The 14,602-nt window shown below is 39.1% G+C and overlaps 1 protein-coding gene across 1 annotated transcript; it reads left to right on the top strand.

The window, feature by feature from the left end:
* The first annotated feature begins 7,127 nt into the window (after nt 1-7,127).
* Nucleotides 7,128-7,526, top strand: LOC131912545 (nuclear nucleic acid-binding protein C1D-like). Its single transcript, XM_059264847.1, has one exon. It carries the CDS (start codon nt 7,128-7,130, stop codon nt 7,524-7,526), a length of 399 nt encoding a protein of 132 aa, XP_059120830.1.
* The last annotated feature ends 7,076 nt before the right edge of the window (nt 7,527-14,602 follow it).

Here is a 14,602-nt window from a genome sequence, read left to right as displayed (position 1 = left end):
GCTGCTGCAGCTCTGGCGGTGGTGGCTGCTGCCTGAGCCATCACAGGCCCCGCAGATCTCTCCGTCGCCATCGTCACAGCTCTGGTTGCTGTGGCAGCAGTGGTGGCAGCAGTGGATGCTGTGGCAGCAGTGGCGGCAGCAGTGGATGCTGTGGCAGCAGTGGTGGCAGCAGTGGATGCTGTGGCAGCAGTGGTGGCAGTAGCCAGCAGTCTGGGGGCTGCTGCTGACTTTGGCTGTGAGGACACCTGAAGAGCTGTGCAAGAGGAAGCCGTGTTCAGAAGACCTAGCTCCACTTGCTGTCCTGCCCTTCTCCTCCTGCCCTGCACGTCCAGATCACTACAATACTGAAGTCTAACTGTGGAGGTTCTAAACTTGTTCCTGAATTGCTACCTCCCTTCTGTATTGCACAGGAATAAAGCCTTCCCCCACGATCCTCACCAGACTCTTCTTTGTTTTGCATCCCCAGAGGTCTCCCTTGGCAACTATGCATCAGCAATGTACTGACAGCATGTTGCGAGCCCAGGTGCCAAAGGCCGGGCTCTCTCCTTTCTTGGGAAATCCTGTGTCAGGGAAACCTGTAGCTAGAGTTTTCCTGCCTTGTCCACAGTCAGGACAAATCTCTCTCACCTGCCAGTCCCACAGCCGCTCAGACCCAACCAAGTAAACACAGAGACTTACATTGGTTACAAACTGTATGGCAGTGGCAGGCTTCTTGCTAACTGTTCTTACAGCTTAAATTAATCCATTTCTATAAATCTATACCTAGCCATGTGGCTCATGGCTTACCGGCATCTTCACATGCTGCTAGTCATGGCAGCGGCTGGCAGTGTCTGTTTGACTCAGCCTTCCACTTCCCAGAATTCGTCTCCTTGTCCCGCCTATACTTCCTCCTGCCTGACTACTGGCCAATCAGTGTTTTATTTACTAACCAATCAGAGCAACACATTTGCCATACGGACCATCCAACAGCAGAAACCTATGTTTTAACATGGGTGAGCTCCTCCAGGGAGGATAAGCAACCACACAATACTCACCTTGGAGATGAAAATGTGTCTCTTTGTTGTTCTTTTCCAGTCTCTCCTGGCCTAAGACACTTTTATGGGGACTAACAGATCCTTTATGGCCCAGGACTCCTTAAGTATAGGGTCCTTGTGAACTTCTCTTATCTTTTCCTTTTGGCTCTCTGTTGAATCTTTGACTCAGTGTCATGCAGTAGTGACTGGGTGTGATTTATTTTTCTCTCTCATTCATAAGAATGCCTCCTTCTCAAACAGGGAATTCTCCACAATTCCCATCTGTTTTGGAGTCCAGGATCTTAACATATCTGAACAATACAGGAATCTCCTGATTCCCTCTGTGAACACCCTTCCCTGCTTCAGACTCTGTTTACTGGAAGGAGGATCCCCGGGTGCTCTGTTTCCAGAGAATGGTCCAGAGGGGTGGGATAGGACACTCATCTGCTCATTCCCTGAAGACTACTCCTTGTCCTATTCTCTGCATTCTGACTGTGAATTGTTACAAGGGCTGCCCCTGACTGGGTAGTTCTTTTTTTTTTTTTTTTTTTTTTTTTGGTTTTTCGAGACAGGGTTTCTCTGTGTAGCTTTGCGCCTTTCCTGGAACTCACTTGGTAGACCAGGCTGGCCTTGAACTCACAGAGATCCGCCTGGCTCTGCCTCCCGAGTGCTGGGATTAAAGGCGTGCGCCACCACCGCCCGGCTGACTGGGTAGTTCTAAACAAGCAGGCTCATGAGCCACAAGGCCCTCAATCTACACCATCTAGTACTTAAAATGTCTGTGAAGACGAGACCCTGCCCCGTCTACTCTTCAAAAATCAAACAGAGGCCAGAGGGGTTTAGAGTTGTCAAGATATCTGCCATAGCTGACCTATGCTGTCATAATATCTGCCATGGCTGACCTACGGCAGCTCTTCCCTGTGGTGGCAGTTGCGGAAGCACAATTAAGGACCTTAATAAATCCTTTAGATTTTTTTCCTGTTCCTTGCTTCTTCGAAACCCAAGGATAACACTTCACTTCTGCAGATCCGAACAGATAAGGAGGGTTGTTTTAAAGTCCTTTTGACTTTCAGTCCAGTAAAGTGCAATTCCTTCAAGTGAAAAAACTAGATCTTATTCCCGAAAACAAAACAAAACAAAACAAAAACAAAACAAAACAACAACAACAACAAAAAACAAGAACAGAGGCAAAGGGAGTGAATAGATTACTCAGAAAGACACCCATTGTGTGAAGTAATATCAAATATGTTAACTGGGGTATCATGTGTTAGTGGAGCTGCTTAATAAATAAAAATTTAAAAAATTATATAATATATTCTGGTGACACTTTCTCCTCTCCAACTCCTCCTGGAAGGGCGGGCAGAAAAGATCCAAATAATAAATAAATAAGACACAAAAAGCTAAGTTTTAAAAAGTAAAACTAAAAGGGAAAACAATATATTACATAAAAATAATTTCCAGTAAAGAATAAAATTTTGAAGTAATCAAAAAGCAGGACCCAGGCTGGACAAACTATGTTCACTGCACAAAAGAAACAGAATAAATATTTATGAAAATTCTGGTGAACCCATTTCTATTTAGATAAAATTTCCAATAAATCCAAATAATAAAAACAAAGCAAAAATAGAAGTTTCAAAATACCCACTATAAAATAATCAGTAAATGCTGATTTCTATAAAATAATAGAAAAGCATCAGTGAACAGATAGAAAAATGTCTCCCTACACTCAAGGGCTGAATTTTCTGAATGGTTTTCAATGAGTAGCATTTCAGGCATTTCACACAAAGTATACATTAGTTATGCAAGCATTACCTTCACTGAAAATGTTAAAATCAGATTTTTAAATTATTTAATGATAATTCACAAAAATTAAAGTTTTAAATGAGAATATCTTGGTTTGAATTTTTTTAGGTTACACTAAGATATTTGTAAATTGTCATGGGACATTTATACTCAAAATTTATATTTATTACATGACTAAATTTTCGCTCATTAACCAAATACAACATAAGCAGTTTCATATACTCAATGTCCATCTTCTCCATCTCATTAAAATATAATGTCTTTTACATGGTAGGCATTTAAAAATGTGTGCTATAGTTTACATATCCTGATCCTAAACCTTGTATGCTTGATGAACCTGATGCACACTTGTTTTCCTATTATGGAATCACTTATAAAGTACTATATTTATCTGTATGCTATAGTTACCTTCTAACCACACTTCTAGGCATTTCAGCATTTCTAGGACTACTTATGATCTTTCCAATTGTCTTGCAGTTTTCATCATTATAAGTTCCCTATATCTTGTCCACATATAGGATACCTTCTCTAGGCAGTATGGTGAGGAATTAAATCCTGAGTTCTGGACATGCACCCATTTAACTTTGCAATGTGGTATATACTGTAGTATAATTTACACACCATTAATGTAAAGGAGTTGCCTGTTGCTCCACATCCTAGGAACTTTTTCTAACATTTGATGCTTATGTGATTACATTGTTTATAACTCTCTCATTATTGCTGTATTATTTGTTTGTTGGAATAAAAGTTGTTTATAATATGCATTATTATACATGTACTTTGTTGCTACTAAAAATGCATCTTTAAGTCCCTCCTTTTACTAACACTTTTAATTATACAAACCAATTTATTTCATCATGACATTTCCTCACATGTATAGAACAATCTTGATCATATTCACCCTGCAATAAGATCCTGTATTTTTGCTCCCCCATTGCTCTCCCTCTAGTCATCAATTATTTTTTTCATCAAATTTTTTTTCTTTTCAAATGATGTAAGAATATTGGCTGAGCTAACTATTTCTAGTTTGCTACTGGGGTGTTTTTATACCTTTTATACATCCCTGGCATTCTTTCCGTGCCTTAGATGAAAGTCCCAGATATTCCAACACTGCAAAAGAGTACTCTCATTTTATGTTTTAATTCTTGTGCACACAAGGCAATATGTGTTGAATAATTTATCACATGTCATGCAGGATTATTGTGTCAGCCTATTTTCATACTAGTGAAGCATAGATGTCTAATTCCATAATTTCCTCCATGACTTTGGTGGTGTTTATCAATTTCAAATGATGCTTATTTATCAACAACCATGAGACACAATGTGATATTTTGGTTCATATATGTTCTAAAATAAAAATAAAAAAGATAAAATTTTTTAAAAGTCCTGACATGACATTATGAGACAAGGAACCTCCAAAGGAGCCATTGAGGTTTTTTTTTGTTGGCTGTCTACTGCTGGGCATGCAGTCTACCCTTTAGAGTAGTTTGTTTCCCCAGTGGGACCTAGAGAAAACTAAATTTCCATTTGCAAGTGATTATCAATAGGAGACAGCTTCACAGTTAGGAATAGGGGCATGCGTCTACTCCTTCAAGCTCTAGGATTCTGGTGCAGACCTGTGCAGGTCCTGCGCATGCAGCCTCAGTCTCTGTGAGGAGTTCACAATTTCTTCAATCCTGTTGACTTAGAGGGCCATGTTTCCTTGGTGCCCTTCATCTCCTCTGGCTTTTATATTCTTCCCACCACCTCTTCTTTAAGATTTCCTGAGCCCTGAGGGAAGGGATTTGATGGAGATATCCTGTTGTAGGGCTCAGTGTTCCAATATCACTCTCACTCTCTGTATATTATATGGCTGTGGGTTGCCGTATTTGTTCCCACCTGCTGCAGGGAGCCTTTCATGATGGCTTAGTGGGACACTGATCTATGAGTATAGCAGAATGTCATTAGGAGCCATTTTATTGCTATGCTTTTTACCTTTTAGAACACTACAACACTAGTATTTAGTTCTATCCTAGATCCCTGGGATAATACTAGTCTTAGGTTCTTGGTCCCCGAAAAGGTGTCAGGTATGGGTTCCATCTTGTGGAGTGGACTAAGTCAAATCAGACTATTCCCATGAGCTTTGTGCCACTATTGCCCTATTGTATCTTGCAGGCAGGACATCATTGTAGATCAAAGCACTGTGGCTGGGTTGGGATTTATGTTTCTCCTTTGATAGCATGTAGAATACCTTCTTGTACTAAAGAAGCTTACATGCAGGGGTGAAGATTCTATGTAGGCATTCAGCTCAACCTCTCCATGTTCACGTAGGTGTTGTCTTCAGTAACGGGGCCTTTGTGGAGAGAAACCTACAATCTTGACTGGTTTGTTTGGGGATTTCTGTGGACCTCTTTGGCCAACAACTCAATTAGATGCAACCCATCCCCCATATTAGAAGCTTCATTTGTTTACAAGAGATAGCTCGTTGGGGCACTGCTTCTCCCATTGTTTTGTGTTTTCATTTAGATTGCCTTTGTATGTGTATATATTTTAGGAAGCTTCTACTGTTTTAGTTTCTATACTACCCATCAAATGGCCTTTAATTTTAGCTGTCTTCCCCCTCCCATATTCTCTTCTCCCTCCTGCTCCTCTTCCCTTCTCACTTGACCCTTCTATTCCAGACCCTCCCATTAAATCTGTAACTATCTGTTCTATTTCTCTTTCCTAGGGAGATATAGCTATCCCCCCAAGTCCCTTACTCCATACCTAACTTCTGTGGTTCTATCAATTATAGCTTGATTATCATTCATTTAACAGCTAATATCCACATATAAGTGAATACATAACATATTTGTCTTTCTGGGTTGTGGTTACCTCATAGAGGATGGGTTTTTTTCTATTTTTTACCCATGAATTTCATGATTTCCTTTTTTAATAGCTGAGTAATATTCCATTGTGTAAATGTACCACATTTTCTTTATTCATTCATCTGTTGAGTGACACTTAGGTTGCTTCCAATTTCTGATTATTATGAATAGAGCAGCAATGAATATGATTGAGCAAGTGTCTCTGTGGTAGGATGAAACATCTTTTAGGTATATGTCCAAGGGTAGTATAGATGGATCTTGAGGGAGATTGATTCTCATCTTCCTGAGGAACCACCATACTGATTTCCATTGTGGCTATATAAGTTTGAAGTACCACCATAATGAACCAGTGTTCCCCTTACTCCACATCCTCACCAGCATGAACTGCCATTTGTTTTATTGATCTTAGCCATTCTGATGGGTGTAAGATGAAATCTCAGAGTAGTTTTGATTTGCATTTCCTTGATGACTAAGGATGTTGAACATTTCTTTCGGTGTTTTTCACCTATTCAAGTTTCCTCTTCTTTAGAGAATTCTTTGTTTAGATCTGTACCCCATTTAGTACCCTATTTCTAAGTTAGGTTATCTGTTTCCTTTTTTGGTAGACATGTAAGGAGGTTTCTTTTTTAACATAATATTTTTATTGACTCTTTGGGACTTTCACATCATGCACCGAAATCACACGCACTACCTAGTCCTTCCATGTACACCCCTTAACCCTTGTGATCTCCCCTACCAAATAAAAATAACATCAAGGACAGACATCACCTCAGGATAAAAGGATGGAAAAGATATTCCAAGCAAATGGACCTAAGAAACAAATTGATATAGCCATTTTAAAATCTGACAAAATAGACTTCAAACCAAAACTATTCAGAAGAGATAGGGAAGGACACTATGTATTCATCAAAGGAAAAATCCACTGAAAGGACATTGTAATTCTTAACACCTATGCACCCAATACAAGGGCACCCAAATCCATAAAGTAAATATTTCTAGCTTAAATCACATATTGACCCTCACACCTTGATAGTGAGAGACTTCAAAACCTCGCTCTTACAAATAGACAGCTTATCCAGACAAAAATTAAGGAGAGAAATGCTGGAGCTGACTTAGTAGTTATAAACCAAATGGACCTAACAGGTATCTACAGAACATTTCACTCAAATACAAAAGAATATACCTCCTGAAGACAGTTTCATCCAATATACAAAAAACTGAAATAATACCATGTATCCTATATGACTGCCACAAATTAAAGCTGGATATCAACAACAACAGAAAGCTTACAGACTCATGGAAACTGAACAACTCACTACTTAATGAAAAATTGATCAAGACAGAAATTAAGAGATTGAAGACTTTCTAGTATTGAATGAAAATGAGTACACAGAGGCGCAGTCATGAGGTCATCAGCGTGCGACCTCTTTCCGGAGATGAGCGTACACGGTATTGAGCTGTTGAAATGGCAGGTGAAGAAATGAACGAAGACTGTCTCGTAGAAATTCATGAATCTTTATCAGACCTGGAGAGCTCCCTGGATGCTGTGGATGACATGCTGAAGACCATGATGTCTGTCTCTAGAAACGAGTTGTTGCAGAAGTTGGACCCACTGGAGCAAGCAAAGGTGGATTTAGTTTTTGCATACAAATTAAACTCAATGTTTTGGGTTTATTTGGCAACCCAAGGAGTTAATCCGAAGGAACATCTAGTGAAGCAAGAATTGGAAAGAATCAGAGTTTACATGAACAGAGTCAAAGAAATAACAGACAAGAAAAAGGCTGCCAAGCTGGACAGAGGTGCTGCCTCGAGATTTGTCAAAAACGTGCTCTGGGAACCAAAACAGAAAAACAAACGTTGCTAATAAAGGAAAAAGTAAGCATTAACCTTTTGGTTTTGATGGATGTTTCCAAAAAGTACATTGTGTTTATCAGTTTACAAAATAGGTAGTTATGTGGCAATGTGAGGTTTAAATGGATTCTTTTTTGAATTCATATATATATATTTACACATTAAATTTGTGATACTAAATCTTGTTTTGCTGAGAAAGATTAAATTGTCTTTATTGATTTTCATATAAAGCATCATGTTTTTAATACTGTAAGATATTCTGTAAGCAATTGTGAAATTAAAATGTTCTTTGTAAACATTTGTAGTGTTTTAAATGAATAATGATATTATGAAGTATGCTGTCTGTAGACTGGAGTTGTCAGGAATCTGTTTCCACTAATGGTGATAAATGCAATCACTTAAATACCCACTTTCTTTTCTGTTTAGTTAGTTCAACATGTTTCTGTGATTTTTGAAGTAATTGCTTTCTTGATATTCAAAGTGCAAAATTGGAACCTTAAGGCTATACTTTAATTCTTCGTGTTCCACTTAAAATAAAATATTCTCATTACCACTGGGGAAAAAAATTGAATACACAATATATCTATACATATGGGACACAATGAAAGTAGTCCTAGTAGGCAAGTTCATCGCACTAAGTGCCTACATTTTAAAAAATGGAGATATCTCATACTAATATCTTAACAAACACCTGAAAGTTCTAGAACAAAAATATAAATAATGTCCAGAAGGAGTAGAAAATACAAAATAATCAAACTCGGGTTAAAATAAAAAGAAATAGGAGAAAAAACAAACCAATACAAAGAATTAATTAAATAAGTAGTTTCTTCTTTGGGAAAGCCAATTAGCTTGACAAATACTTATCTAAATTAACTAAAAGACAGAGAGAGAAAAATCAAAATAGACAAAACAAGAGATGAAAAGGGGAACATAGCAACAGACACTGAGGAAATTCAGACATTCCTAAGAGTGTACTTTAACAACATGTCCTCCACCAAACTGGAAAATCTTTAAAAAATGGATAATTTTCTCTATGTATACCATTTACCAAAGCTAAGTCAAAATCTGATAAGCAATTTAAGCAGACCTATAACCCCCAGTGCAGGGTTCTACCAGACTTTCAAAGAAGAGCTAATTCCTGTACTCCCCAGATTATTCTACAAAACTGAAACAGAAGGAACATTGTCCAAATTCTTTTATGAGGCTGCAGTTACCTTGATATCAAAACCACATAGAGACCCAACAAAGAAAGAGAATTACAGACCAAGTTCCCTTATAAACATAGATGTGAAAATTCAAATAAAATACTTGTAAACTGAACCTAAGAACATATCAAAAAGATTATCTACCATGACTAAGTAGGCTTCATCAGAAAGATGCATGTGTGGTTCAATATACAAAAATTGATAATCATAATCCACAATAAAAACAAACTGAAAGACAAAAACCACATGATCATCTTGTTAGATGTATTGAAGGCCTTTGACAAAATCCAGCATCCTTTCTTGATAAAAGTCCTAGAGGGAATAGGAATTCAATGGGCATACCTCAATATAATAAAGACAGCAAGGTCATAGCCAACATCAACTTAAATAGAAACTCAAAGCAATTCCACTGAAATCAGGAGAAGGCAGGTTTTCCACTCTCTCTACACCTATTCAATATAGTACTTGAAGTCTTAGCTAGAACAATAAGACAGCTGAATGACATCAAGGATACAAATTGGAAAGGAAGAAGTCAAAGTATCTTTATTTGCAGATGATATTATAGTATACAAAAGTTACCTGAAAAATTCTACCAGGAAACTCCCACAGCTGATAAACACTTTCAGCAAAGTAGTTGTATATATCCCTCCTACAGAAAAATGGCAAATGGTCTGAGAAAGAAATCGTGGAAACAACACTTTTCACCATAGCTTCAAATAATTTAAAATATCTTGGGGTATTCTTACCAAGTAAGTAAAAGACTTATATGTTAAAAACTTTAAGACATTGAAGAAAGAAATTGAAGAAGATATTAGAATATGGAAAGCTCTCCCATACTCATGGATCTATAGGATTAATGTAGTAAAAATGGCCATCTTACCAAAAGGTAGGATGAATCTGGGATGAATTTACAGATTCAATGCAATCCCCATCAAAATTCCAAGACAAATCTTCATAGAAATTGAAAGGATTATTTTAAGGTTCATATAGAAATACATGCACACACACACACACAAAAAAAAACAGAATAACTAAAATAATCTTTAATAAAAGAACTGCTGGAAGGCTCACCACTCCTAATTTAAAGTAGTACAGAGCTATAGTGATAAAAACAGCATGACGGGGTTGGGAATTTAGCTCAGTGGTAGAGCGCTTGCCTAGCAAGCGCAAGGCCCTGAGTTCGGTCCTCAGCTCTGGAAAAACAAAAACAAAAAAACAAAATGGCATAGAATTGAAGACCCAGGTATAAATTCACACACCTATGAACACCTGATTTTTTTGATTAAAAAATAAGAAATGTACACTGAAAAAAATTATCTTCAAACCTCCCTGCCCCCGCCCCTTGCCACCTGTGGCAGGCAGGAGAGCTGACCTAGCCTCTCACCAAGTGCAGCATTAGGAAAAGCAGGCTCTATACCTCACCTAGGCAGCATTGGAGCTGACCCTATTGACAGGGATGCAGGCGAGCTGGCCCCAAGAATGTGAGCATGGAAGATCTGGCCATGCCCCTCATCTGCTACATGGTGGTATGAACAAAAGGGAGATGTCTTTCCCTCCCCAACCCCTCACCACCTGTGGCAGGTAGGAGAGCCAGCCCTGAGGTCAGGAGAACCAGTGAGCTGGCTGGCCCAACATCTCACTGACTGCAGCACTCCAAAAAGCAGGCCCTGCACCTTAACTGGGCAACTCAGTAGAGCTGATTGATGCTGATGGTGATGGTGTGGGTGAGCCGACCCCAAGGGCATAAGTGTGGGAGACCTAGTCCCCTTCTTATTTGTCATGCAGTGTGAGTAGGAGAGAAATGCCCCTTGCCCCGACCACTTGCTGCATACAGCACTCAGGAGAGCAGGCCCTGCACCTCACCTGGGGTGCACCATAGTAGTGCTGACTCTGCTGGTCGGGGCATGGGTAAGCCTACCCTGAGGTCTTCATAGTGGGAGAGCTGGTCCACACCCCTTGTCTGGCATGTGGTTGTGAGGGAGAGGAAAAGACATATTAATAGAAGGAATAGAATTGTCACCTGCAGCAGATGACAGAGCTGACCCTGCCCCCTCACCAGATACAGAACTAGGGAGAGTGGGTCCTGCACCTCACCTGAGCAACACGATAGAGCTGACCCTGCTGATGGAGGTGAGTGTGAGAGACTGATCCCTACCCCTTATCTACCGCATGGTGGTGTGGGCAAGGGAGAGAAGCCCCGCCACATGCTCCTCAAGGCCTGTGATAGGTTGGAGAACTGTCCCTGAGGTCACTAGAGCAAAAGAGCTGGCCCTGCCTCTCACCAGCTGCAGCACTAGGCAGAGTGGCCCCAACACCTCAACTAGGCAACACAGTAGAGCTGGCTCTGGTGGTTTAAGTGTGGGTGAGCTGACTCCAGGACATGAGAACAGGAGAATTGGCCCTGCCTCTTGCTGCTTACCATATAGGGTGAGCTAGCCAGGACAGTACTGAAGAGAGCTCACCCTGGTGTTGAGGATGAAGGAGAAGTGATGGGCTGACTGACCTAGCAACCATCCAGACCCAGAACCAGAGCTATGAGTTGACACATCATCTACCCCATCTATGATCTGCTGGAGCATGTGAAGGGGCTGGTACTGCAAACCCATGAAATACAGGATCTCCATGACACAGAACAACAACAGGATATCCAAGAGGAACCCCAGTGAGGGTCCAGTGTTGATGATGTAGCAAAAACCAGGGACCTCAAACCAGACCAATGACTCAATGCAATGAACACTTGCAAGCAACAATATATAGACTAAAGGACTGTGTGACTCATTGTGTCACATTACAACTTCTGCAAGAAGCTTCTCTTTTGTAAAAGATTTCTCTTTTCTTTTCTTATTTTTCTTTTTCCTTTTAAGTTTTATCTTGTTTTATCCTGGGGAGCGATGCGGTACAAGGTTAGAAGGCAGATAGGAAGGGACAGGGAGATGAGTGGGATCAAGATTCATGATGTAAAATCCACAAAGAATCAATAAAAGTTAAATTTAAAGAAGTATCTTCAACAAATGGTGCTAGTCAATTTGGATGTCCGCATGTAGAACAGTGGTTCTCAAACTGTAGGTTGCAACCCCTTTGGCAAACCTCTATCTTCAAAAATATTTACATTATGATTCATAACAGTAGCAAAATTGCAGTTATGAAGTAACAACAAAACTGATTTTATGACTGAGGGTCACCACAGCATGACGAACTGTATCAAAGAGTCAAAACATTAGGAAGGTTGAAAACCACTGATATAGAAAAATCTAAATAGATCCATACTTATCACCCTGCACAAAACTGGACTCCAAATAGATCAAAGACCTCAGCATAAAACTAAATACACCAAACCCAACAGAAGAAAAAGTGGGGAATAGCCTTGAGCACAATGCGTAGGAGATCGCACTCTGGTGTTGAGAATAAAGGAGAGCTGGAGGGCTGACCAACCCAACAACCACCCAGACCTCATGAAACTGACAAGCTTCTGCAGGGCAAATAACACAGTCATTTCAACGAAGTGGCATTCTATAGAATGGAAAAAAAATTGTTTACCAACTACATATCTGATAGAGGGCTAATATACAAAATACATAATGAACTAAAAAACCTGAATGTACTTGTGAGAGTATTGTTTCATAGTTTGTAATTATGAAATAGTTTAACAAAACAAAGCAATAAAAATCTCTATATCAACACCATATTTACTTTAATGAAGAACATTTTTCATTTGAATTGCTTCTTGCTTAGAACTCTCAGTGTTCACTTATATTCTATGCGATGGAGAAAATTTACCTTTGTTTTAGTGATAGGAAGCACCTTGATAGCTGAAAACCCTAAGTATGCCAACTGATAGTTAGCCAAGATGTTAATATTGTATTGAAGCCTAAGTCCACAGAGCCCTAGTCTTCATTCAGCAAGCATGCTACTCAGCATCACATACCTACACCCATGCATGTCAGCTGAGGACCTGGTGTTGTCATGTACAGAGGCAGAAGTGTGAACCAGATACATCTCATCTCAGTCATCTTAGAAGTCAGGAGCTGAGCTGAGCAGAGATGTCATTGTGGAAACCAGGAATCAATTCCTGACCTCTCCCCATTACTAATCACTTTGGAACAACCTGAATGGAGAGCAGATGTCAGTCCAGGTGTGATACTGCCAGGTCTCTCAAGGTCATTTGGAAACACATGCCTCAGTCTGTCTCAGAGCTCTGGTTCCTATGAGGTGACCTGAGTCATAAGGAATAGCTATTTATAAGTTAAGACATCAATGATGATGCTAGTAAGAGGTTTAGACACCATAATGTATCTACTGCATGCATAGTGCTGTGTTTAACTACTGAAGACAAGAAAAAACATGAACACTAACAACTGTTGTCAAGGAATGAATGATAACTGCATTAAATATGATGAATTAAAAGAACAAAAGTGGAACCCAGCTGCATTATCCCAGCAAGCAAAGGGTGTGGCATGTGTTTATGGGAAAATCATGACCAAAGTAAGAAAAAGAGCATCATTGACCTAAAAACAGTTTTGAGAGTTGGTGGAAATGCTCCAGGTAGAGGTAGCATGAAAGGCTGTATGTCATAGGGTTTTACTCTCATTAGGTGGTACATAGTCCTCAACAAGTCTTTGTTAATGACTTAGAGTTATTATAGGGAGTGTTAAGGGTTTTTATTTTTTAATTGGGTCTGATGTTGCAACAGAATCATTGATAGACAAAGGAGATCTGAGTGCCGGTATTTTGACATAGGATTTTGGATATGTGTAAAGAGTAGATGCATTTAGAAAAAGGAAGGTGGTAGATAGATGATAAATAGATAATTGATAGAAGATAGAGAGGTATGCATCTGTCTATGTAGACTCTCTACACATGTTTGTAATTATCTATGAATCTCTACCACACTTCATTTGATCTTATCCTTTTCAAGTGACCCTGCTTCATTTCCCCCTAAGTTTTTGGCAATTCTAGAGTCAACAAGTATTCATGGAGAATTTTGTTTGTCTACACCTCATTGATATGTTTTTTAACTGTTGGAGAATCATACTTCATGCCTCTCTAAAATGAATACAGACTATATCCATTAAAATTCTAACAAAATACAAGTTCAAAATAGAACCTTCATGTACAGCTTGTGTGTATGAAGAAAACTAATGAAACCCAGAGAGACAGAGAAAGAACACAGAGGCCTAATAACAGACACATTCTTGTGAATTACTAAGGATTGATTTTTTTATTATTTCTTTATTTTTGAGGTTATAATATAATTACATTATTTCTTCCTTTCCTTTCCTCCCTCCAAAATCTCCTATGTAACCCTATGTAAACACTCATTCAAATCTTCAAATCTATGGCTTCTTTTTTCAATAATTGCTGTTACATATAAATATACACACATATACATATACACATATATATTATACATACACATCATAGATATACATATATACACACATGCACATATGTACACACACATCTGTGTGTATGTGTGTGTGTATGTGCTCTTAAATACAACCTACCCAGTGCAGTTTGTATAACGTTAATTGTATGTATGTTTTAAGAACTGACCACTTGGTATTGGATAACCAATTGGTATTCTCTTTACTGGGAAAGACTATTTCTTCCACTCACAGCATTCCTTAGTGGTCTATAGTTCTTTGTGTAGCATTGAGGCCTCATAGACTTTCCCAATCCATGTAAGCATATGTACAGTTGTTCTTGTTTGCTCATGCTTAAATAGTCATGTTGGTGAGACTTTTTGAGTTAGCTTTTGACAGTCCTAGGAGACATAACTTCATGACAAGCACACTGTTCCTCTGGATCTTAAATCTTCCTGTCCCCTCTTCCATAATGATCCCTGAGCCTTAAGGGGTGGGAGTAGTATTGTGGATGTATCAGC

The sequence above is a fragment of the Peromyscus eremicus genome, chromosome 6, assembly GCF_949786415.1.
Source record: "Peromyscus eremicus chromosome 6, PerEre_H2_v1, whole genome shotgun sequence".
NCBI classification, from domain to species: Eukaryota; Metazoa; Chordata; class Mammalia; order Rodentia; family Cricetidae; genus Peromyscus; species Peromyscus eremicus.
The sequence above is the reverse complement of the archived record's forward strand: the minus strand, read 5'-3'. Positions and strand labels throughout refer to the sequence as shown.

Excerpts from the sequence above, each read along its gene's own strand:
- LOC131912545 (XM_059264847.1), top strand. The coding sequence starts at position 7,128 with ATGGCAGGTGAAGAAATGAACGAAGACTGTCTCGTAGAAATTCATGAA.